This window comes from Prionailurus viverrinus, chromosome A2 (assembly GCF_022837055.1).
Source record: "Prionailurus viverrinus isolate Anna chromosome A2, UM_Priviv_1.0, whole genome shotgun sequence".
Lineage (NCBI taxonomy): Eukaryota > Metazoa > Chordata > Mammalia > Carnivora > Felidae > Prionailurus > Prionailurus viverrinus.
The window spans coordinates 70,221,216-70,246,375 of record NC_062562.1 but is presented as its reverse complement, the minus strand read 5'-3'; the positions used below and the strand labels follow the sequence as shown (position 1 = coordinate 70,246,375).

General features: G+C 48.2%; 1 protein-coding gene across 5 annotated transcripts in view; it reads right to left on the bottom strand.

The window, feature by feature from the left end:
* Nucleotides 1-25,160, bottom strand: part of LOC125160817 (ral guanine nucleotide dissociation stimulator-like) — a 104,257-nt gene that overhangs the window by 5,832 nt on the left and 73,265 nt on the right. For 2 of the 5 annotated variants that reach the window (XR_007150385.1, XR_007150384.1), the window contains exons 4-7: nucleotides 3,306-3,365; nucleotides 2,197-2,363; nucleotides 1,799-1,926; nucleotides 264-420 (exon numbers count right to left, since the gene is read on the bottom strand). Coding sequence is in view for 2 of the 5 variants with exons in the window: in XM_047850195.1 (XP_047706151.1) it covers nucleotides 1,463-1,926; nucleotides 2,197-2,363; nucleotides 3,306-3,365 (691 nt within the window). In the remaining 3 variants the exon portion in view is untranslated. The other 3 variants (XM_047850197.1, XR_007150386.1, XM_047850195.1) reach the window with 3 other exon arrangements.

The following is a 25,160-nucleotide window of genomic DNA, read 5'->3' as shown; positions in this document are numbered from 1 at the left end:
CAACACCTGGCGACAGTGAGGGATGAGGCAGAAAGTTGATCATGGGCAAGAGGACAAAGATGACCCAGCAGAGACGCAGCCCTGCCAGCAGAGCTTTCCACAGGCCAGGGTGACTTTCCCTGCTGTGCCCCCACTGAGGACCTGGAGTGTTTCCACCCGGATCAGAGGAACAATGTGAGACGCCAGGACGTGTGGTGACTTTCCTGAGACTCCTAGCTTTCAGGGGCTGAATCGCCCTGGGCTGTGAAGGGCAGGGTGCTCACCTCATAAACAGTATTCCCAGGACCTGCTGGGTGGTAGCAAAAGCTCTGTACGTGCTCAAGAATGTAAAAGGTAGCAGGGGTCTCTACCCAGGAAAGCAGGTACCAGGTGCTCCACTCGCTGTTCCAATAGCATCCAGCCTCCTTCGATGGTCCATTCCTACAGAAAGGGAGAGTTTCGGTACACACGTGCCCTTGTGTACAGTGATGAGAGAGAAAATATTGGAATTGGCCCAGTCATTCAGCTTCTGGAGACGCAGAGTAAAGGATGATGTGTGGCCCCTGAGAATGCAGAAGGGGACAGGACTGTGCCTGCCCACTGTGGCGACATCCCATAGTACAAGACCATAGTCCTGGATGGATGCCCAACCTGTCACACTACTCGTGAACACAAACACAGTCACCTGCTGCACTCAAAGCCAAAGGAGTGTGAAGATGACACCATGTCTTGGGGGCCATTATTTCCTCAAAGAATATACATTTATTTTGCCGTATGTATTTGTTGTTTCCTATTTATCTTTTTGGAAAGAGCAAGAAGGGGAATCCTGACCAGGGATGGCTTCAAGCTGTCATTGCAGAGCCTGACTTGGGACTTGATCTCAAGAACCATGAGATCGTGACCTGAGGCAAATTCGACTCGGAAACTCGCCCATTGAGCCACCTTGGTGCCTGTCCTCATTGTTTAAATCTTCACTTTACTGAATACATGTCACCTGTAGGAAACCTTCCAGAACTTTATACTTTATTGCCTAATAGGTTAGCGTCAATGGCATATTGACGGTTTCATTTGGGCATTTTTATAATATGCACGTTAGACAGATATCACCATGGCCAGTGGTGGGGGCTTCACCTAATCTTTGTTCTTTGAGGACTGTTCCTCTGTCATAAAAAATATTAGTGCCATTGAATATTTAAGCAATTATTAATCAGTCTCCTGTCATGTAGCCAGACACAACAGGCCAAGTTGTGTGTTTGCACACACATGGAAATCCCAGAGGAGCTAAAGCAGCAGAAACCGAGATCGCTGGTTGCAGAGACTGGGGTGAGGGAATGAGCCGTGGGTGATTAGTAGTCCACGTGTCTCTGTGATGGAAATGTTCTAGGAGTACATAGAGGTCACGGGTGTAAAATCCTGCGAATGTACGTACTGACACTTGAAGTTGTAATTTCACAGGATCAGCGTAAACTTTTTGAAACTTAAATTATGTTTTGAGTACAAACCAATAGTATATAAGGACACTAAATACCTCTATACCCACTACTAAACTGACAAAGAACGCAACGACAAGGTCAGGGAATTCATCCTGGGGGGCTGCAGCCGACATGAGCCGCTGTTGGGGAGCTGAGGCTGGTTGCTCAGCTGCAGGAGGTGGTTGCTCCAGCCCTTCCGTGACCCCGCCGGCTGGGGCTGGGGGCTGCTCATGCTCTGGGGCCACCAAAGGGGCAGGTGGCTCTTCCAGCTCCTGACTGTCAGCCAGAGCTGGGAGTACCTCCTGCCCTGGTGGGGACGCTGCAGTGAGGGTCTCCGATTCTCGTACGCGCTGAGCTCCAGGAGAACTGGTGGCTTCAGGCAGCCTGGGCCGCGAGGCTGCAGTGGGCACCCCAGAGATAGCGGGGGCTCCCTCCCGAGGCACGCCTGGACGGGGCTCTAGAGCTGCTGCCAAAGCTTCAAGAATAGAAGGTGTCATCACCGTGAGTGCCATTCCATGGCAGGAAACCTCTCCCGCAGACATTGTCATCTGAGTCAAAGAACCCACCAGGAGGAAATCACCCAGACGGCAGGCTAATGGAACAGTGATCTGAGCCTAGTCCCTACGCCTGGCCCACCTACAGTCTCAGGAAACGTGTTCTCTGTGGCATACCCCGTCCCCGCCACACGCCCACATCTCCCACCCAGAGTCCTCCTCGCCCAGAGACTCTGGCTCATTGGGCTCACGGTGTTTCCGCCATGAGTAGAGAAGGCGGGCGCGGCGCTGCAGCTCGGAGCCCGGCATGTGGGCCCTTACATACGCCCGCAGCAGCTTCAAGCTGGTGAAGTCTGGAGGCCGGAAAAATTCTTCGGGGCTGTGATCCAGCCAGGTGCCCAGGATGGAGGAGATGGCCCTGGGGATACAAAAGTAGCCAGAACAATCACCATGGGGTGTTCCTCCCGCTGATGTCTCAGGACAGGCCTGTGGGACCTGGCCTCTATGCCTCCTGCTCCTGGACGCCCAGAGGGTGCTTCTGTACGTTGTCCACCTGTGATTTGGCAGTCCCGCCGACGAGAGACCTGGTCACTGAAGAGGGACCGTCAAGATTCTGTTTGACGGGAACCCCTTAACCAATGATGTGGTGGTCTCTGTCCTTCTTGGGGAAGCCAGCCAGACTCCTCGCTGTGTCCCGCTGCCTACCTCCCACTGGAATTCAAGTCCGTGCGTGAGTGGAGGGGTGGTGTCGGGGTGAGTCAGTGCCTTCACTGCATACCCTAGCGCTCCACGAAAATCTGCGCAAATACGGGACAAGAGGACTCTGTCTCTTACCTGGGCTTGCTGGGACCCTCCTGATGCCTTCAACGTGACGACCTGTGCCTCTGTGCTGCCTCATGCACTCAGTGCACATGTGGGTGTCGTCCCGCTGACACCGTTCTCCCATCGTGTGGGTGATATGTGCTCCTTGAGCCCTCACTGTGTCTCCTGTACCCTTGCTAAGCACGCACCGTGGATGTTCCCCAAGGTGGTGAGCGTGATGCTCCCCAAAACCGTTATGCTGGGTCCCCTGATGGGGGTCTAGGCAAGGCTGTGAGTGGGAAGGGATGGGGTTGGACTCTCTAAGGGGCTGACGTGGTCCTCTGGCGCCCTCTGCTGCCTCCTTGTGCCCACAGCCCTACCTCTACCAGACAGGACAGAACCCCTTTCCTTGCTTCCAGGGAGAAGCCCTCAGATCTTTGCCCCCTCACAGGACTCTCAGACGTGTGGGATGCTGGGTCCTGCAGCCCCTCCCACGCACAGTCTCAGCACTGCCCTCTTGGAGAAGGAAGGCCCTCCAGCCTGAGCTCAGCCTACTCACAGTTTCTCCTGCTCCCGGGGTCCGCCATCCTCCTCAGCCTCCGAATGGAAGCATCCGTATCTGGAGGAGGCCAGAAGGACATCATATGAGCTGTCCTGTGGATGCTACGTCTTGTCCTATCCAGAGTGCCTGGCTGCTGACTAGAATGGAGCTCTGGAGGGGAGGGTACTGTCCGCTCTGCGCATTGGATCCCAGTCAGCTCCTACAGAAGTGCCTGCACCTAGTGGGGCTTCCTGCGTGTTTGAAGAATGATAGGGCCCCAGTCAGCTCCATCACACATATTGGTGTGGGTCTGGGCGTGCTGCTCACCCTGGGCATCCTTGACTGGTTTGAGCCAGGACTCAGACACACAGATAGAGCCTCCAATCTCCTTTTCCAATGGGAAAACAGCCCAAGTCAACACCTGGCGACAGTGAGGGATGAGGCAGAAAGTTGATCATGGGCAAGAGGACAAAGATGACCCAGCAGAGACGCAGCCCTGCCAGCAGAGCTTTCCACAGGCCAGGGTGACTTTCCCTGCTGTGCCCCCACTGAGGACCTGGAGTGTTTCCACCCGGATCAGAGGAACAATGTGAGACGCCAGGACGTGTGGTGACTTTCCTGAGGCTCCGAGCTTTCAGGGGCTGAATCGCCCTGGGCTGTGAAGGGCAGGGTGCTCACCTCATAAACAGTATTTCCAGGACCTGCTGGGTGGTAGCAAAAGCTCTGTACGTGCTCAAGAATGTAAAAGGTAGGAGGGGTCTCTACCCAGGAAAGCAGGTACCAGGTGCTCCACTCGCTGTTCCAGTAGCATCCAGCCTCCTTCGATGGTCCCTTCCTCACGGTTCTCATTGTCGGGCATGGGTGAGATGTTCATACCCTGAGGTAGAACACAGGAGGGACACAGAGTCAGACACAGCACCATGGACATCAGGAGGCTTGGGGTCCAGAATGCAGACCAAACCCCCAAGCCGTCAGTGACTTGTGGCAAGAGTGAGACCTGGGTACCCAGAGTCTGAAGAAGGATGTTGGCATTCACAGGAGAATTAGAGGTGGGAAATGGCTGAACACGTTAGGATCTCCGATCTGACATCCCCACAGGCGAGAGAATTAAAAGCAAGAATGAACTATTGGGACCTCATGAAAATAAAAAGCTTCTGCACAGCAAAGGAAACAACCAACAAAACTCAAAGGCAACCAATGGATTGGGAAAAGATATTTGCAAATGACATATCGGACAAAGGGCTAGTATCCAAAATGTATAAAGAGCTCACCAAACTCCACACCTGAGAAACAAAGAATCCACTGAAGAAGTGGGCAGAGAACATGAGTAGATACTTCTCTAAGGAAGACATCCGGATGGCCAACAGGCACATGAAAAGATGCTCAACGTCGCTCCCCATCAGGGAAATACAAATCAAAACCACACTCAGCTATCACGTCACGCCAGTTAGAGTGGCCAAAATGAACAAATCAGGAGACTATAGATGCTGGAGAGGATGTGGAGAAACGGGAACCCTCTTGCACTATTGGTGGGAATGCAAACTGGTGCAGCCACTCTGGAAAACAGTGTGGAGGTTCCAAACAATTAAAAATAGACCTACCCTATGACCCAGCAGTAGCACTGCTAGGAATTTACCCAAGGGATACAGGAGTGCTGATGCAGAGGGGCACTTGTACCCCAATGTTTATAGCAGCACTCTCCACAATAGCCAAATTATGGAAAGAGCCTAAATGTCCATCACCTGATAAGTGGATAAAGAAATTGTGGCTTATATACACAATGGAGTACTACGTGGCAATGAGAAAGAATGAAATATGGCCCTTTGTAGCAACGTGGATGGAACTGGAGAGTGTTCTGCTAAGTGAAATACGCCATACAAGGAAAGACAGATACCATATGTGTCCACTCTTTTGTGGATCCTGAGAAACTTAACAGGAACACATGGAGGCGGCGAAGAAAAAAAAAGAGCTTAGAGTGGGAGAGAGCCAAAGCATAAGAGACTCCTAAAAACTGAGAACAAACTGAGAGCTGATGGGGGTGGGAGGGAGGGGAGCGTGGGTGATGGGTACTGAGGAGGGCATGTGTTGGGATGAGCACTGGGTGTTGTATGGAAACCAATTTGGCAATAAATTTCATATATATATATTTTTTAAAAAACCACCAAGGAAAAAGAATCTCAGGTCAGATTGTTAGATGAGTATGCACGGCACCTCCCCACATGAACAGCAGTGTCCCTGTGATTTCTAACAGCACAGTCCATTCTGGGGATCCGAAGATAGGGACAGTACCTGGCAGAGGTTGGATCAGGATAATAGGACATGTAGGATGTTCAGTGCAGCACTGTGACATGGCAAGAGAAGGGAATCCTGTCACAGTCCCACATTTGTGAAGGGTTGAATGGGTGAGGTGAGTGGTCACATTTCCAGAATGTTGTCAAGGTGGTAAGGCCCTTGCTCCTGATCTGGAGGGGCCCCAGGGGCGTGTTGCTTGGCCACCAAAGTGCAGAGAAGTAGACATAATGCAATGAGCCCCATGTCCTTTGGGTAAAAATCTCCCTGCTCCTCACGAACGTGTGTCAGACGTGGAGAAGGTGTGGAAGGATGGTCGGGCGACCCGGGACCCCTGGGAACGTTCGTCGGGGAAACGTGTACAACAATGCCAATACATTCTAGACAGAATGGGACGTGAAATGGTCTCACGCCTCTTTTCTGATCTTCCTCCAAATAAGTGGCGAGTGACGTTGCGTCTGGCCGTGGCAGGGGCTGGGCCCTGCTGGCATGTTTGGGGAGCAGATGGGGTTCCAGGTTCATCTGGGACCAGGAGTCTCCGAGAGCTACCAGGGGAGCAGCAGTGTGTTTTTTGGGACCTGGGATTCTTTGCATTGCCTCTGGGCCCTTGGTGTTGGGTTTCCCTGGTACCTGCACTCACCCTGAGCCAGCGGGGCTTCGTGCTGATGGCATGGGGCTTCCTCCTTTCCTTCAGGGAAGTAGAGCAGGGGCTCTCATTCAGCTTCTCCTCCATCTGTGGCATGTGGCTCTGTAAAGACAGTGCCCAGCAGGCAGGCAGGAGTCCTCAAAGCCGTGTCTGCTTGCTTTCACTTGTCCTCAGACCCATAAGAATTCATTCCAGATATGACACCACAGTGTGCACTCACCTCCCCCACGGAGGAGAAGCAAGGTGGCATGAGGGCCTTGGATTCAACCTGTTACAGGTTAGAGGCACCTCAGAGATCCCTTTTTCCTCCTTCCAGCATGACATGTGCATGGCCATGATGGGTCCACCAGGTGGTCCACTGCCATCGAACCTGCTCCGGTCCCAGGGAGGACCGGCCCCCATGTCCCCCTTTCCCCGAAACTGAACATGAGGGGATGGGGGTGCCCAGGGAGGGCTCCGAGCTGTGACCTGACCTGACCTGGCCTGCTCTAGGCTGTTCTGTGTTACCTTATGTGACCTCCCGGAAAACATCCTGAGGCATCGCCAGCGTGGGTTAAGGAAACCTCTCCAACATCTGAGTAATCCTGCGCACTGGGGTTTCTGGCATCCAGAGCCCCAGTACCTGGGAAAACAACAAGAGAACATCCTAAAGTCTCTGTGTCTGTAGGCAAGTGAGCCTGGTATGGGACCTTCCTAGAACATGGGTGCCAGGGTACAGGAGTTCCAAGCTTTCCTGGGGCCTATTGTGAGCAAAGTGATGTCACGGCCTAGGATCCACCTCCTGAGTCCCCCTCTGGGATAACACCTTTGCAAATAGTCCTCTCTTTGCTGACTGCTCACCCCCATTCTCCATGAAATGTCCCATCGGTACACAGTTCCACCAATGCACCCCTCTCCACAGTCCCCTGAGAAGCTCTGGGGGCAGCCAGGGTCCCAGCTGTGAGACCTATCTGGGTTGAGACAGAACTCTTCTTTCTTACCTCTTTCTGGTCCCAGATTCGCGACTGTGCTTTTCAGGGATGGTCCGTGTCTTTTCTGCCCAATGGAGATCATTCTAGCATGTCCTCAGGATGTCCTCAGGATGTCCTCAGGCATATGTGGGATGATACCTGTGAAATTGGAGCAGTGGTGTCACCTGTTGGAAGTTCATCCAACCACATTGACTTCAACGTCTCATCTCCTCTGATTCTGCTGCTGCTCGGATCCCAGCCCATAGTCCTTCCAGGTGTGCGTACGTGCGTGAGTGTGTGTGTGTGTGTAGTGTGTTTACCAGTGCTCGTTTTCTGGGGTCCCAGAAGGTCACATCCCCACCTAGGGAAGGATGGCCAAACATTTCCTAGGAGCTTAGGTTCTCTACTTTCTAAAGCAATCCCTACAGGAGGGATTGGAGTTGGGGCCTAGTAGGACAGAACTCTCTTTTACGTAGACTTTGTCAGTAGTGTGCCACGAGCCATTCCCTGCCTTTCCACTGGGTACATACAATGGGGACAGGGTGGCACTCAGTGAGTTGCCCTGGCCTGGGGCTCCTCCTCAGGGAAGAACGTGCTGGGATGTCTTCTGTGACGCTCCTCTTCAGCCTCACCCCCACGCCACCTCCATGTCTGCACCCAGTGACAGTAACACACCCTTTTCCAGACCCCCTTCGAAATCCTGGGTCAAATCCAGGACCCCATTTTGAGGACATGAAGTTGGGGTCACGCCTGGTTCTGACTTTCTACCCGTCTGTGATTCTGGGCAAGGCACTGACCCTATCAGGGTCTTCACTTTCTCCTCCCCTCATTGGCTCCCTGGGATCCCCACATCCTGTCAACACATCCTTGTGGATTTCCTTCCTGGAGTGAGGTATGGACGTAGTGTTTGATTTCTGTTGCAAAGAAGATGGCACCGTGGCCCCAGACCAAACAAGTTTAGGTGATAAAATTTGCATGGCATGGCCACATGCTCACTGTCACTCTCTGTGTTGTCTCTCAGCTCCTCACAGTGGGGACCAACCCCCGTGTTGAGTCGTGACATGGACAGGTACACACAGCCTAGCCCTGAGAGACAACAACAGACAGGGAAGAACTAAGGCACTCGATGTGGACTGAATCCTGCCACCACCCTGAAGTGGGCTCAGGGGTTGAGTGAAGCAGGTTCTGTCTGAGTGATGACAGCAGCCCCAAGCTCCTGAGAGGCTCTGGCAGGAGCCCTCAGCTGAGCCCTGCTGAATTCCTGGTCCCCTGGGCCTGTGAGGTGGGAAGTTTATGGGGAAGCCACTAAGGGTGGGGGAATATTGTCCCACGGCACTAGAGCAGAGTAGTCACAACGTCCTCCTGCCCCAGGCGCTGCTCCTCCTCACCCTCCCTCTCTGCTGTCCTCCGCAGCTCTTTCCGATCTCCCTGGTCTCCTTTCACACGTCCCCTCTGAAACAATGGCCTCTGCCTCCGAGTGTCTGCCCCACTGTGCCTTCTGCCGGGATACATTCCCTCGGACTTGAGCAGGGCTGACTCGTCTTGCACTGCGGCAAGTAATATTAACGTTTCCTCAGCACAGCCTTGTCAGACCCTCCCCTGGTGGAGCTCAGGACCCACTTGTTGCACCTTGAATTTTCCATGGAGTCCTTGCTCATGTCATTCCCATTTTTGTTTCATGTTCTTTCCATCTTCCTGGCTAGTCCTTGAACTCCTAGAGGGAAGATGTGGCTGCCTTACCAGCACTGGCACTATGTGAATGCTCAGATGCTCATTTCTGGGGGCTGACTGAGGAGGTAAAGGGATCCCACCCACCAATTAGCAGCTCAGTCATTGTAGCCTAATTTACCTGGGTCATTTTCCAATACTTATTTTATCGTATATCTGTTGAGTCCACTCTAGTCGTAATTTGGGGCGTGAAATCACACTCCAAGATCAAGAGTCTCATGCCCTACTGACTGAAACAGCCAATTTTCATGGAACTAGGCTGATGTCTAAATTACCTTGCGGGTTAACATTTCGTACGTGTATTAGGTTATGCTGAATTACCAGAGAACGCGCCACATTTCAAAAAGCATGTCCCCATAGATTTCCTCACATGACAGAGCTGGGTGTGTGTTTAGATTGGAGACTAAAGTCCTTCATGTGGTCACTGAGGACCCCAGAGTTCCTCCATTTTGTCCCTTCTCCCTCCCGAGGATATCAGGGACTTGCACAACCAGCAGCACAAGGGGCGATCAAGGGGAAAGAGAACAAGGAAATGCACCTGGGAGCATGTTATCAGCCTGGTCTAGAGTGCCTAAAATATCCACCTTTTCACTCATTCCTTGCTTTCAAGGCAAGGATTTTTAAGTAGTGATCTGTGAGAACCTATGTCCCACAAACCATAGAAAATGCATCCCTAGATATGCACCACAAAACATACGAAGGTAATTCCTGAGCTGAAGGAAAATATTCTCCCTCCGGGACACGTTGTATGAAGGCAACAAGAAGAGTAAACATCTATGTGTGTGTTTGTGTGCGATCTCTACGTATTAATGAATATGACGTTTTATAGCTATCCCTGAATATCTTTAAGAAGTCAATGATCATTGACTTTTAAATAGAAGAATTAGGAAAACAATAAGTAAAAAATTGTAATTAGTGAGCTTACAGACATATAGTATTAAGATATATGAGAGTATCGGGGCGCCAGGGTGGCTCAGTGGGTTGAGTGTCCGCCGCCTTGTCAGATCATGATCTCACGGTTCGTGGGTTCGAGCCCCGCATCGGGCTCTGTGCTGACAGGCTGTTTCCGATTCTGTGTCTCCCTCTGTCTCTGCCCCTCCCCCACTCACGCTTTGTCTCCCTCTCTCTCAAAAAGAACCATTGAAAAACATTTAAAGAAATTCCATTAAGATCTAGGCCAGTAGGAAGTAAACGACTTGTGGTTGAGAAGTCAATGAAGTGCCTCCTACGATGGATTGTTTTCAAGTATGAAAACGCTCATAAACCACATGACTGCAAGTATAGTGTGAATGTTGAAACTGCAGCCCAGTTCGCCAGTTAAATGGAAAGAATTCCATATATCTGTGTTCAGTTACACTTCGCCATCCAGAGCAGGGTCTGGTACACCTTGCACGTTCAGTCGATGCTTGCTGCACAATCGCATGGGTGATGGCCCCTCTCTCTCTCTCTCTCTCTCTCTCTCTCTCTCTCTCTCTCTCACCAAAAGAAAGAAACGTTGAAAAGCAATTGAAACCCAAGAAAAGAAAAATGGCACGGAGGAGTTGGGATCTGAGGCACACTGTGAAGGAAACATGGGGGTTGGGAGGTAGCGGAGGTGGACAGGCGGTTCCACAGAGTTGAAGGATGTGCCACAGTCCACGGTGGCAGGGTGGACTTGAGGGTGGGACCGCTGGGGGTGCAGTCCAGGTAGGGCCATGGGAAGGGCATGCAGAGCTGAAAAGCACCGGCCTTTCAAGGAGAAGGGAGGTGGAAGGAGTCTCGAGTGCCCAGTGTGTCTCCCTGTCCCTTAGGGCTGCCCTTGCGGTCATGGGTCACAAGCGAGGAGGGTGCCCAGCTGCAGATAGATGTCCACGGTTGGCGGCAACGTGAGGCAGAGTGAAGAACAAACACAGAGTCCTAGGATGCAAGAGGGAGCACTAGTTCACGTCGAGGCACCTCCCTGGGAAACCTGCTTTGCAGTAAGCCTCCTGGGTTTCTTGAGGGGAGAAAGGGAGTTGTCCACTTTGGAGGAGACACCTGCCAGTCCCTGTGCCACTGGCCTGGTCTCTGGAGCCCTCTGCCTGGCTCCTGGGTGTCAGGCTGGCGGGTAGGCGGTCAGAGCATCTGGTGGGCCCAGCGAGGTGCAGTGGTGCAGACCCTGTCGCCCAGGAGCTGTGCCCCCTGAGGGGGGGCGGGGGTGGGGGGATGGGGGGATGGGGCGGCCTGGATTGCGGGACCAAGCAGGTGTGCGGGAGGGCACGCACAAGTGTGCGCATGCGCTTGGGCCAGGGGCGGAGCCCGTTGAGGGGCACAGGTGAGGCTGTAGTGGTGTTCTGTATCCTGGCTCCCAGCCTGTCTGCCGCCCCAGGCCCCCAAGTGTCTGTGCCAGTCAGGGGCTGACGCCCCCCACCCCGCCTCCCCGACCGGGGACATGCTGCTGCCTGTCGCCTGTGACCCAGTAACCTTGGCTGTTGCCCTAGGGGTAGCCCTAGCGCTAACGGTAGCGCTCGCGCCCCCCACGCGGTTAAGACTGGGAGCCATGAGCCTCCAGCCTAGTAGGGTGGTGGCCCAGCTGCTCCTGCTGCTCCTGGACCAGAGGCCAGGGCGCGCGACACGCTCCCGGGTCCCCTCGGTTTTGGTTGCTCTGCTGGAGTGCCAGCCCTTGCAGGGGCAGAGCGCGATGCGATGCCCCGCCCCCCACGCCCCCGAAAGACCATCTGGGAGAAGCCTAAAGCTGCAGCAGCTGAGACCCACAGCCTCCCTCCAGGACCTGCCTCAGTCGCAGTACTGCCAAGGTAGGGATCCTAGTGACAAGGTCCCATGTGGCCTTCCACCCTGCCCCTCTCTGTCTTCCCCTTCCATGACCACCCCCCCCTCACTCGTGCTCCGGGTTCTTCTTTGGCTCCTTTGCAGCTGCAGTCTGGAGGACTCAGGAGTGAGCTTTCTGGGTTGGACCCGGGTTCCCTGGAGGAGGAGGCCCCAGATCCATTAGGGGTTTAGGCTCCGGTGGTGGGGCGTGGCTCAGGTCGGGGGTGGGGGGGGCGACCTGAGTGCCATGGAGGTCTGACTGGGTTGGTGGTTGGAGGGTGGAGATGGGAAGGAACGAACGAAAGAACGAACAAAGGAAGGAAGGAAAACGTGGACCTGCGGTTGTGGGAAAATATCAAGGTAGGGCCAGGGAAGTCGCAGCCATGAGCAGGAGGAAACATCCTGCCTGTGAAAATGAAGCACAAGGGACCTGAGATTCCAGAGAAACATTCCAGGGAGAGTCAGGGTGGTGGGCCTGAGTTGCTGGAGGCCAGCAGGGGACGGTGTTGAAGGGATGGAGAGTGGAAGCAGCAGGTGAACACAGGCCTCCTGCCTCCCCCTTCCACACCTGCTCTCCTGCCCTGCCCGGCCCCGCCGCGCCCCGCCCCTCGTGGCAGAGTTGCACCCTCTGATGGGAAGGGGGAGATCTCACCCCACTTGTGGCTAAAGGGGAACCTCTATCGTGGGAGTCAATGGGACTACAGGGTAGGGGTCTGGATTAGGGTAAGTGCAACTCCCTGTTGAGCTCTTCATTTCTGAAGGCAATTTGCATTCAATCAATGAACTCGTAGCCAGTGAGCCAGGAAGAAGTGGCGCTTCTGTGTTTTAGAGGGTGGTGCAGACTCTTTCCTACATGGACGTGTGTGCTGAAGAGAACTGGGTGTTGTGGATGGAGTCCAAAGTCATCTTTTTGGGACATGTTGGGTGGGAACCTCTTCTTCGCACTCTGGCGAGGAAGGCGGATGGAAAAGCTCCTTGTCCAAGGCAGACTTGTGGGTTTTGTTGTTCCTATCCATCGGGCGTCGTGCTTCCTGTTTTCCGTGGAGCGCCTCCTGTCTTGCATTTGTTCCGTGTTTCAAGAGTTTCAGACCTTAGGAATCACATCTCCTCCAGGATTCACCAGGCAGCATGAGGGAGAAGTGACTCTGAGCTGACCGGGTCTCTAGAAACCAGTGCATTTGTATCTGAGCAGACCGTGCTGGTCTCTCAGCCTCTTTTGGAAATGAGGTCTTGAGCAAATGCTCTTTCATTGCATGGGTTCCACCTGTGTCAGGTTGTTGGCCTTTGTGTTTGTGCATCTGTGTGTCTGCGATGCCGTGTCCTGTATTTAGTCCGGACCGCGACAGTGTCCCAGTCCTTTCCAGAGACATAGTTTTGTTGCATAGGAAATTCTCATTTCAATAGTGTGTCCCAATGCTGTTACAACGGATGAAAACTTCCTGCAAGCAGCACCGTGACCTCACCGAAAGCAAAAGTCTAAGAACTGAGGCTTTCCCAAACTTACATATCAAGCTGACTGGTGCTTTATATTTTCAGTAAGATGGTGTGGTGTAGGCCACTTTGAGCAGCTGAGGCTCCTAGGCATCTGTTTTTCCCTCGGGAGGTGAGTTGTCTCTGTCAGCAATTCAGGAGATTATGATTCTCTTGAGGATCATTATTTTCTTGATTACCATGATTACTATATTCTGCATAACCCATCGCATGGAATTTGATAAGGAGCTCGATACCCGGAACCTTTTCGTCACCAAACGCTCGCTACAACAAGGAGAAAAACAATCACTTTTGTGCGATGGACAATGCACCTTACCTTTATTGTACTGTTTTAGTGGTTTGTACATATGTTTAGAGTAATGAAAGTGTCCACTTAGATCTAAGGAGTTTTTTGTGACATCATAAACCATAAAAATAATGGAAAATCTCAGTTACCTAGTAATGTAAGCACTCTGTCCTTTTGGATACGAAATCTTAAGTAAAGCACTCATCTTGCAAAAACTGCCAAGTCCTGATAATTCGTTATGATGCGCATAAGTCTAGTGAATGGAATGGACTGAACCAAGGTCTGTGACATACAGGAAGCTAGAATTTGAGATATTGAGTCACCTTTACTCTCTCTTTCCCTGTTGACATGGTCTTTATTTATAATCTAAGTCTTTTTTATAATCTACACACTGTGTCTTTTTGATACGAAATCCTAAGTAAAGAACTCATCTTGCAAAAACTGCCAAGTCCTGATAATTCGTTACTATTCATGTAGGTCTAGTGAATGGAAGGGACTGAACTAAGGTCTCTGAAATAGAGGAAGCTAGAATTTGAGATATTGAGTCACCTTTACTCTGTCTTTCCCTGTTGACAAGGTCTTTTTTTATTCAGTGATGTCTCTTGACCATTAACCTATTTCCCTCCTTGCTGCTCCCCCCCCCCCACCTTTGCAATCATCTTTATGTATTTATTGATGGGCTTGTTTCATTCTGTTTTGAGGATTTTTGTTTTTTGTTATCTTAGTTTTTGTTTCAGATTCCCCATATATGTGCGAGCATTCTGTATGTGTTTTTCTCCGTGTGAGTTCTTTCACTTGGCATAATGCCCTCCAGGCTATTATAAAACACTGTGGCATAAAACAGGTGTGAAGGTATGTTCGGGAGTTAGTGATTTCATGTGTTCTGAGTTGTACCTAGGGGGGTAATTGAGGGAAGTGCTGGATGATATGGATGTTCTCCTCTGAATTGTGTGAGGAAACTTTACATTGTTTGCGACTGCCTCTGCACCAAGTTCCAATGCCACCAACAGGGCCCAATGATTCGCTTTCTTCCATAGTGTCCCGACGCTTGTGTTTTCTTGTCTTTTTGATAAGACCGTTCAGACCTGTTTCAGGTGATATCTCTGGCTTTGGACTTTCATTTCCCTAATGTGGAGAGACATGGAACTTCTCTTCATGTATGTGGTGGCCATCTGTATGTCTTCATTGGAAGAATGCCTCTTCGGGACTCTGCCAGGTCCGTCATTGCTCTTTGCTTTTGCATTGTTGCGCTGTAGGAGATCTTGATATCTTTTCTGTTTTAACCCTTGACCACGTATGTAGTTTGCATGTATTTTCTCCCATTCACTATGTTGCCTTTCCATTCTGTGGAAGATATTGTTGCTGTGCAAAACTTGTTTTTTTAGTTTCATGTAGTCCCACTTGTTTAGTTTTCCTTTGTAGCTTTGGCTTCTGGTGTCAAATCCCAAAACTCAAGTCAAGACTGAGATCCCAACCTTCTCGTGGGTTTGGCATTTGGCTTTGTCCAGCAAAGCCAAGGACAGCAGAAAGGGTTGCTTCAGACTCCATGGAAATAAAAGAGAGGTGACAGGTAGTTTAAGGGACGTCTCCGCAAGCTGCTCTCAGGCTCCCACATTCATTAAGCCTACAAACGATGTACAACACGTCAGCGGACCACATGCTAGAAAGAACGTATTGAAGACATGGTGCGAACCACATCGAGACAGGATAAAATATTCCACACGACAACACGGTCCAAGGCTTGGTGAGCCCATGCAGAACCCAGCCCCTAGCGACACACGCTAGATCAGCCAAGTCTCGCCTGCCCCCCAGATACACACCAACTAGGTAAGTGAGCTGCTGCAACTGTTTGCAGGAAGGCCAGAGAGCAGTGATCTGCTCTGCAAAGCGTTCCCTATAATCTCCCAACTCAGGACATCGTTGTGCGATTTCCCACACCTCCTGCCCAAGGTTTTACCCAGGACTTTCTGGTTTCAGGTCTCAAGTCTGTAATACATTTTAACTTCGTTTCTGTGTGTGATGCTAAATAGGTGTCAAGTTGTTTTTCCATGCCTGTTGTTTTTCTGTGCCCAGTGATTCTGGGCACCGCCTATTGAGGAGACTGCCTTTGCCTCAGGTTATACTCTTGGTTCTTTGGTTGTGAAATAATTGGTTACATATGTGTGGGTTTCTTCCTGGGCCTTCAGTTCTGGTCCAGTGACCTCTGTGTCTGCTTTTACCCCAATAGTGTACTGCTTGGGTTATTTTAGCTTTGATATCTAGTTTCAGATCAGAAAGCATGGTGCTTCCAGCTGTTTTCTTCCTTCTCACAATGACTTTGGTATTCAGAGCCTTTTGTGCTTCTGTCCACCTTGAAGGATTATTCTATTTTTGGGAACGTGCTTCAAGTTTGAAAGGATTGCACCTAGGCAATGTGTAGATGGCTCTAAGTAGTGTGGACATTTTGAGAATCTTAATTCTTGGGATCCACTAGCATAGAATGTCTTTATGCTTATTTCTGTCTGTTCAAATTCTTTCTCCACTGCTTTCTGGTTTTCAGTAAAGAGGTCTTTCATCTTCATGGTTAAATTCATTCTTTTCTTTTTGAATTTTTTTATGTTTATTTATTCTTGACACAGAGAGGTACTTGGAAACACACACACATACACACACAGAAAGAGAGAGAGACAGCACGTTTATGAGTGGGGAAGAGTTGAGAGAAAGGGAGACACAGAATCTGAAGCAGGCTCCAGACTCTGAGCTGTCAGCACAGAGCCGATCCGACATCTCATAACACAAGTCATGAGGTCACGACCTGAGCCAAAGTCAGATGCTTCACTGTCTGTGACACCCAGGGGCCTGTCGGGTGATTTATTGTCAAGTATTTTCTTCCTTCGGAGTTACTTGAAATTATTTTCTTAATTTCTCGCTCTGATAGTTTGTGATTCATGTACAGAAATGAAGCACATTATGGAAAACGACATACATATCTTAACATGACTGAAATCATTTATTAGGTCTACTAGTAATGTTGTAGAGTCACTGCGGTCTGTCTAGACCATATCATGCACTCCCAGTAAGTGAAAAAGTATCTGGGAATATAGGATGATGTGATCGAAAGTAGATGAGAGTAAGCAGGTATATGGAGTGAGAGTGTGCAAATTTTCTAAAATGTTTTGTGGTTGATATAATCCAACAAGTCCATAAATAAGGTATGTTTGGATATATGTTTTCTTTGAACCAGACCCAGAGAGCTGTAACATAAATATATGGTTCCCAACACATTGCCACAACACGCCCTGTGCGTCTTGGGAGCTGGCCACCTTGTCTCTCTTTTGTGTCCTGGAAACCAGTGCCTGACTCTACCGCTCAGTGAATTCATCTCAGAAAACTGCAGTTGGGAAGAGACCTACATTTTTCATAGACTTCCTGAAAGGTACCTCAAAAGCATTGGATTTTACAGAGTTGTGTCTGATCTGCCTGGAATCCTCTGAGGATGTGTCAGTTGGAATGGCACTTTCTTTGCTGGGAGATCAGGGAGCCCTGCAGTATTCCTGTGTGTCTTGTGGTCGGTCACCAGAGGGTGCTGTGTGGCTGCTCATGACAGGGACACTGCTCCCCAAAGATGAGGCTGGCAGGTGCCGGGCGCCACTGCTGGAGGAGCCTGAAGGGTAGAGGGGCTTGACTCGCTACCAGAAGCCTGACTGAGTCTCCATCCTACAGTCTCCCTGAGCTCCTGATGTGCTGTGTAAAGGACTCTCTTGCTTGCCGAGGTGCAAGTGGTTCTTGCTGTTGGCCCTGAATCCTCAGGGTGAACCCATTCAGGTCCTGGTCTTTAACTCATTGACCTGACCTGCACTTAAGGTACTTTCCTGAGAGTAAGCGACCCAGCCTGGGAGGAGGGCCAGGAGGCAGACAGCAGTGGCCCAGCCTGCATCCTCCACTGACCTGAAAGCAGGGACTGGCTGCTCTTCTGAGAAGCAGAGCTATGGACCAGGAGGCACACAGGCCACTGGGCTTTGTCATGGGATGGGGCCTGGATGAGTGTGTTCTAGGACATGGGGAGGGATGCTGTGCAGGAGGTCAGAATGAGGGAGTGTGGTTTCTTCCCTGCCCCATGGGTCACTCCTAGGTACCCTGATGGCCTCAGTGCTGGCTTGTCCTCCTGATTCTTCAGGGATCCACTCACTCCCTGGGGTCCCTGATTTTCACATAGAACGCAACAGAGTAAAGAGTCTGTAGATGTTGGAAACTGGAGGCAGCCCCCGAAAAATGCCAGAAATTATGTCCCCAAATTGTGCTAGGTGTACACGCCTGAAGAAAGAGAGAGTTCCGGTACACATGTGCCCTTGTGTTCAATGATAAGAGTCAAAATATTGGAATTGGCTCAGTCGTTCAGCTTCTGGAGACGCAGAGGAAAGGATGATGTGTGGCCCCTGAGAATGCAGAAGGGGACAGGACTGTGCCTGTCCACTGTGGGCACATTCCGTAATACAAGACCATAGTCCTGGATGGATGCCCAACCTGCACACCACTCGTAGACACAAACACAGACACCTGCTGCACTCAAAGCGAAAGGACTGTGAAGATGACACCATGTCTTAGGGGCTATTATTTTCAAAGAATGTATATTTTTTCTCCGTCTGTATTTGTTGTTTCCTCTTTATTTATTTGGAAAGAGCAAGAAGGAGAATCCTGACCAGGGCTTCAAGCTGTCATTGCAGAGCCTGACTTGGGACTTGATCTCAAGAACCATGAGATCATGACCTGAGCCATATTCCACTCAGAAACTCGACTGTTTGAGCCACCTTCGTGCCTGTCCTCATTATTTAAATCTTCCTTTTACTAAATAAACATCACCTGTAGAAAACCTTTAACAACTTTACACTTTATTGCCTAATAGATTAGCCTAAATGGACTAGTGACTGTTACATTTGGGTATTTTTATAATATGCACATTAGACCAATATCCCCATGGCCTGTCCAGGAAAATGAAAGATTTTCAAGGTATTCGCTCTGGTCCAGACATTTCTCTTCTGGCTTCTGCTCTTGTGTCAAACCTCAAAGGGTCCCCATGGCAGACAATGAAGATATTTCAAGTAGGGGCCTTCACCTAATCTTTGTTCTTTGATAAAATGTCCATATCATAGAAATTCCAGAAGAGTCAGAGGAAAAGGGGCTGAGGGTGTACTTGAACAAATAATAGCTGAGAACTTCTCCAATCTGGGGAAAGAAACATGCATTGAAATCCAGGAGGTACAGAGAACTCCCTTCAGACATAACTTGAATCGATCTTCTGCACGACATATCATAGTGAAAGTGGAAAAAGAAGGATAAAGAGAATCCTGCAAGCAGCTAGGGATAAATGGGCCCTAACATACAAAGGTCGACACAGAAGGGTAGTAGCAGACCTGTCTATTGAAACTTGGCAGTCCAGAAAGGAATGGCAGAAAGTCTTCAATGTGATGAACAGGAAAAATATGCAGCCGAGAATCCTTTATCCAGCAAGCCTGTCATTCAGAATAGAAGGAGAGATAAAGGTCTCCGCAAACATACAAAAACTGAAAAATTCATCACCACTAAACCATCCCTATGAGGGATCCTAAGGGGGATTCTGTGAGGGAAATGTTGCAAGGACCACAAAGTACCAGAGACACCACGACAAGCATGAAAACGACAGATGTCACAATGACTCTAAACCCATATCTTTCAGCAATAACACTGAATGTAAATGGACTAAATGCTCCAACCAAAAGACATAGGGTATCAGAATGGATAAAAGAAAACAAGACCCATCTATTTGCTGTCTACAAGAGACTCACTTTAGACCTAAGGACACCTTCAGATTGAACGTGAGGGGATGGAGAACTGTCATGCTACTGGAAGTCAAAAGAAAGCTGGAGTAGCCATACTTTTATCAGACAAACTAGTCTTTACATTAAGGGCTGTATCAAGAGATGAGGAAGGACATTATATAATAATTACAGGGTCTATCCATCAGGACGTTCTAACAATTAAACATGTCTATGCGGCAAATATGGAAGTCCCCGAATATATACAACAATTAATCATGAACATAAGCAACCTCATTGATAAGAATGTGGTCATTGCAGGGGCTTTCATACTCCACTGACAACATTGGATAGATCATCTAGACACAGGATCATTAAAGAAACAAGGGCCCTGAATGATACATTGGATCAGATGGACTTGACAGATCTATTTAGCACTCTGCATCCCAAAGCAACAGAATATACTTTCTTCTCGACTGCACATGGAACATTCTCCAAGATAGATCACACACTGGGTCACAAAACAGCCTTTCATAAGTATAAAAGAACTGAGATCATACCATGCACACTTTCAGACCACAATGCTATGAAACTTGAAATCAACCACAGGAAAAAGTCTGGCAAACCTTCAAAAGCATGGAGGTGAAAGAACACCCTCCTAAAGAATGAATGGGTTAACCAGGCAATTAGAGAAGAAATTAAAAAATATATGGAAACAAATGAAGATGAAAATACAACAATCCAAACTCTATGGGATGCAGCGAAGGCAGTCCTGAGAGGAAAACACATTGCAATCCAGGCTTATCTCAAGAAACAAGGAAAATCCCAAATACAAACTCTAGCAGCACACCTAAAGGAAATAGAAGCAGAACAGCAAAGGCACACCAAACCCAGCAGAAGAAGAGAAATAATAAAGATCAGAGCAGATATAAATTAGGAAAAAAAAACCCACAACTGTAGAGCAGATCAATGAAACCAAGAGCTGTTTTTTTGTTTCTTTTTTTTCTTTTTTTTGAAAAAAAAAATAAACAAAATTGATAAACTTCCAGCCAGGCTTCTGAAAAAGAAAACGGAGATGACCCAAATAAATAAAATAATGAATGAAAATGGAATTATTACAACCAATCCCTCATAAATACAAGCAATTTATCAGGGAAACCCATGAAACATGATATGGCAACAAACTGGACAACCTGGAAGAAATGGACAAATTCCTAAGCACCCACACACTTTCAAAACTCAAATAGGAAGAAACAGAAAACATGAGCAGACCCATAACCAGCGAAGAAATTTAATCAGTTAAAAAATATCTCCCAACAAATCAGAGTCCAGGACCAGATGGCTTCCCAGGGGAATTCAACCAGGCATTTTTTTTTTCATGTGACATTTATTGTCAAATTGGTTTCCATACGACACCCAGTGCTCATCCCAACAGGTACCGTCCTCAGTACCCATCACCCACCCTCCATCAACCCTCAATTTCTTCCCAGTTTTTAAGAGTCTCTTAAGGTTTGGCTCCCTCCCTTTCTGTTTTTTTCTTTCCCCTGCCCCATGGTCTTCTATTCAGTTTCTCAGGCATACACATTTTCAATAAAATAGTTGACTGAATCCAAGACTGCATTACAAAACTAAACTGAGATCAATTAGTATTTATCCCAGAAATGCAAAGATTTTTTTTTAATTTATTTTTTAATATGAAATTTATTGTCAAATTGGTTTCCATACAACACCCAGTGCTCATCCCAACAGGTGCCCTCCTCAGTACCCATCACCAGGCATGTAAAGCAGAGATAATATCTATCGTTCTCAAGCTGTTCCAGAAAATAGAAAGGGAAGGAAAACTTCCAGACCCATTCTATGAAGCCAGCATTACTTTGAACCCAAACCAGGCAGAGACCTAGCAAAAACAGAGAACTACAGGCCAATATCCCTGATGAATAGGGATGCAGAAATTCTCAACAAGATACTAGCAAATCGAATTCAACAGCATGGAAAAAGAATTATTCACCATGATCAAGTGGGATTCATTCCTGGGCTGCAGGGCTCGTTCGATGTTCCCAAGTCAATCAGTGTGATACATCACATTAACAAAAGAAAAGATAAGAACCGTATGATCCTGTCAATCGATGCGGAAAAAGCACTTGATGAAATTCCGCATCCTTTCTTAATCAAAACCGTCAAGAAAGTTGGGATAGAAGGAACATACTTAAACATCACAAAAGCCATTTATGAAAAGCCCACAGCTAATATCATCCTCAATGGGGAAAAACTGAGAGCTTTCCACCTGAGATCAGGAACACGACAGGGATGTCCACTGTCACCAGTGTTGTTTAACATAGTGTTGGAAGTTCTAGCATCAGCAGTCAGACAACAAAAGGAAATCAAAGGCATCCAAATTGGCAAAGATGAAGTGAAGCTTTCGCTTTTTGCAGATGCCATGATGTTATACATGGAAAACCCAACAGACTCCACCAAAAGTCTGCTAGAACTGATACATGAATTCAGCAAAGTCGCAGGATACAAAATTAATGTACGGAAATCGGTTGCATTCTCATACACTAATAGTGAAGCCACAGAAAAACAAAGAAAGAAACCGATCTCATTCACAACTGCACCAAGAATCCTAAAATACCTAGGAATAAACCTAACGAAAGATGTAAAAGATCTGTATGCTGAAACTATAGACAGCTTATGAAGGAAATTGAAGAAGATACAAAGAAATGGAAAAATACTCTGTGCCCGTGGATTGGAAGAATTAATATTGTTAAAATGTCAATACTACCCAAAGCAATCGACACATTCAACGCAATCCCAATCAAAAAGGCACCAGCATTCCTCTCAAAGCTAGAACAAGGAATCGTAAAATGTGTATGGAACTACAAAAGGCCCCGAATAGCCAAAAGTAATGTTGAAAAGGAAAACCAAAGCAGGAGGCATCACAATCCCAGACTTTAGCCTCGACTACAAAGCTGGCATCCTCAAGACAGCATGGTATTGGCCCCAAAACAGACACATAGACCAATGGAATAGAATAGAAACCCCAGGGTGAGACCTACAAAAGTATGGCCAACTAATCTTTGACAAGGCAGGAAAGAATATCCAATGGAAAGAAGACAATCTCTTTAACAAATGGGGCTAGGAGAACTGGACAGCAACATGCAGAAGAATGAAACTCGACCAACTAGACCACTTTCTTACACCATTCCCAAAAATAAACTCAAAATGGATGAAGGACCTGAACGTGAGACAGGAAACCATCAAAACCCTAGAGGCGAAAGCAGGAAAAAACCTCTCTGACCTCAACTGCAGCAGTTTCTTGCTGGACGCATCTCCAAAGGCAAGGGAATTCAAAGCAAAAATGAACTATTGGGACCTCATGAAGCTAAAAAGCTTCTGCACTGCCAAGGAAACAATCAACAAAACTAAAAGGCAACTGATGGAATGGGAAAAGATATTTGTAAATGCCATATCGGATAAAGGGCTAGTATCCAAGATCTATGAAGAACTCACCAAATTCCACACCCCAAAAACAAAGAGTCCAGTGAAGAAAGGGGCAGAAGACATGAATAGACACTTTTCTAAAGAAGACATCCAGATGGCCAACAGGCACATGGAAAGATGCTCAACGTCGCTCCCCATCAGGGAAATACAAATCAAAACCACACTCAGATACCACCTTACGCCGGTGAGAGTGGCTAAAATGAACAAATCGGGAGACGATAGATGCTGGCAAGGATGTGGAGAAAGGGAACCCTCTTGCACTGTTGCTGGGAATGCAAACTGGTGCAGCCGCTCTGGAAAACAGTGTGAAGTTCCTCAAACAATTAAAAATGGATCTACCCTATGACCCACAATAACACTGCTAGGAATTTACCCAAGGGATACAGGAGTGCTGATGCCTAGGGGCACTTGTACCCCCATGTTTATAGCGGCACTTTCAACAATAGCCAAATTATGGAAAGAGCCCAAATGTCCATCAACTGACGAATGGATGGAGAAGTTGTAGCTTATATATACAATGGAATACTACTTGGCAACGAGAAAGAAGGAAATCTGGCCTTTTGTAGCAACGTGGATGGAGCTGCAGAGTGTTCTGCTAAGTGAAAGAAGTCAGGCAGAGAAAGACAGATACCATATGTTTTCACTCCTATATGGATCCTGAGAAATTCCACAGAAGACCTGGGGGGAGGAGAAGGGGGAAAACAAGTTACAGAGAGGGAAGGAGGCAAACCATCATTGAGACTCTTAAAAACTGAGAATAAACTGTGGGTTGATGGGGGGTGGGAGGGAGGGGAGGGTGGGTGATGAGCATTGAGGAGGGCACCTGATGGGATGAGCACTGGGTGTTGTGTGGAAACCAATTTGACAATACACTTCATATTAAAAAAAAAAAAAAAAGAATTAAGAAAAAGAAACAAAAGCTGGACTTGGCTGCAGCTCATAGCCTCCAGGTAGAATTCCTGAGGCTTACAGATTGTCATCCTCCTACAGGTCTCTCAAGGACTTTATTTAACGTTTTACCACTAGAGCTTGGCCCCGGTTAGTGTCACTTTCCCTGATAGCCATAAACACTTCCCCAGATAGATGCTAGCAATTACCTCTCAAGCCTATGGCCTACTGATACACATCGGAAGGGTTTCAAGACTGATGTTTTCATAGCCAGTAGTAAACAACCTTATCTTAGCAGCAGCTAGCTCCTCCTGGTCCTGAAAGTGCTACTTCTAAATTCCTTAGAGACTTGCATTACCCTTAGCCCCCACTAAGTAGAAAGTATGGAATCAGTCACTTCTCACAAACACAAGTGCAGCTCTTCCTACCCATGGGTTCTAGCTCCATCCTGTAATAGAAGCACGTTGTTGCACCGAAAATGGCTCAAAATTCTGTCTTGACTGTTTGCTCCCAGCCCACATCACACCAGCAATGCTACATATTAGCTCCTGGTGCATTGATCTGTTCCTTTGTTTGTTTACTTTGAATTTTGTTTATTTCTGCTCTGCTCTTCATTATTTCCTTCCTTCTAATGGTTTTGGGTTTTGTTGTTCTTTTTCTAGCTCCTTTAGATATAAGGTTACATTGTTTATGAGGGAGTTTTTCTTGCTTTGTGAGGAAGTGTATTGCTATAAACTTCTATCTGAGAACACTTTTGTGGCATCCCAAAGATACTACCTATGTCAGATACTACATACTTAGATTCTTTGTTCTCGAAAGGTTTGAAAGCATTGCTTCTACTTGGATGATAGATGATCATAGTAAAGTGAGTCATGTGTTGCAGAGAAGTAGGAAAGCTTGTTTCAGGGCACCCATTTAGAGATGGAATTCCTGGCTGGGTGTGAGATTCAGTGGACTATACGCTGATGTGGTCAGGCATTTTGATGCATTCAATCTCAATGACTTCATGAAGCCATCTTATAAATTCAGTAGGGAAGACAGACGATCTTGTTTTAGAAATAAGACAGCTGAGGTGCAGACTGACTGGCACCATGGCTGATAAGTGGCAGTCAGCTTGAGAACCCAGCTATGTTCTGATTCATCTTTCCTCAGTGGGATGAATCCACCCTTATCCCTTGATGCGGGTGTGTTTTCCTAGTGGACCCTAACACAAATGCCTTCCTTCTGCCTCTCCCCATACCACGCATCCATTTGCTCACGAAGTCACTTCTGAGAGCCTTTGTTGGTAGACATTCAGTTGGCGGAACCGGCTCGCAATCCTGGGTGGTTTCTAGCAGGGATCTTCCTTTCCACCCACGGCCCTACGGTACCTGATCTTCAGTCCTACCATGAAGCTCTTGGATTGGTGTGCAAGCTGACTTAGACACCTGGGATTCAGTTAACAAGCATTTAGTGAAGGAAAGACTCGATGATGAAAATTCCCAGAACTTCTTAGTCCTCATTCAGTGTTTTCAGCTGACTCATGAAATATGTCAT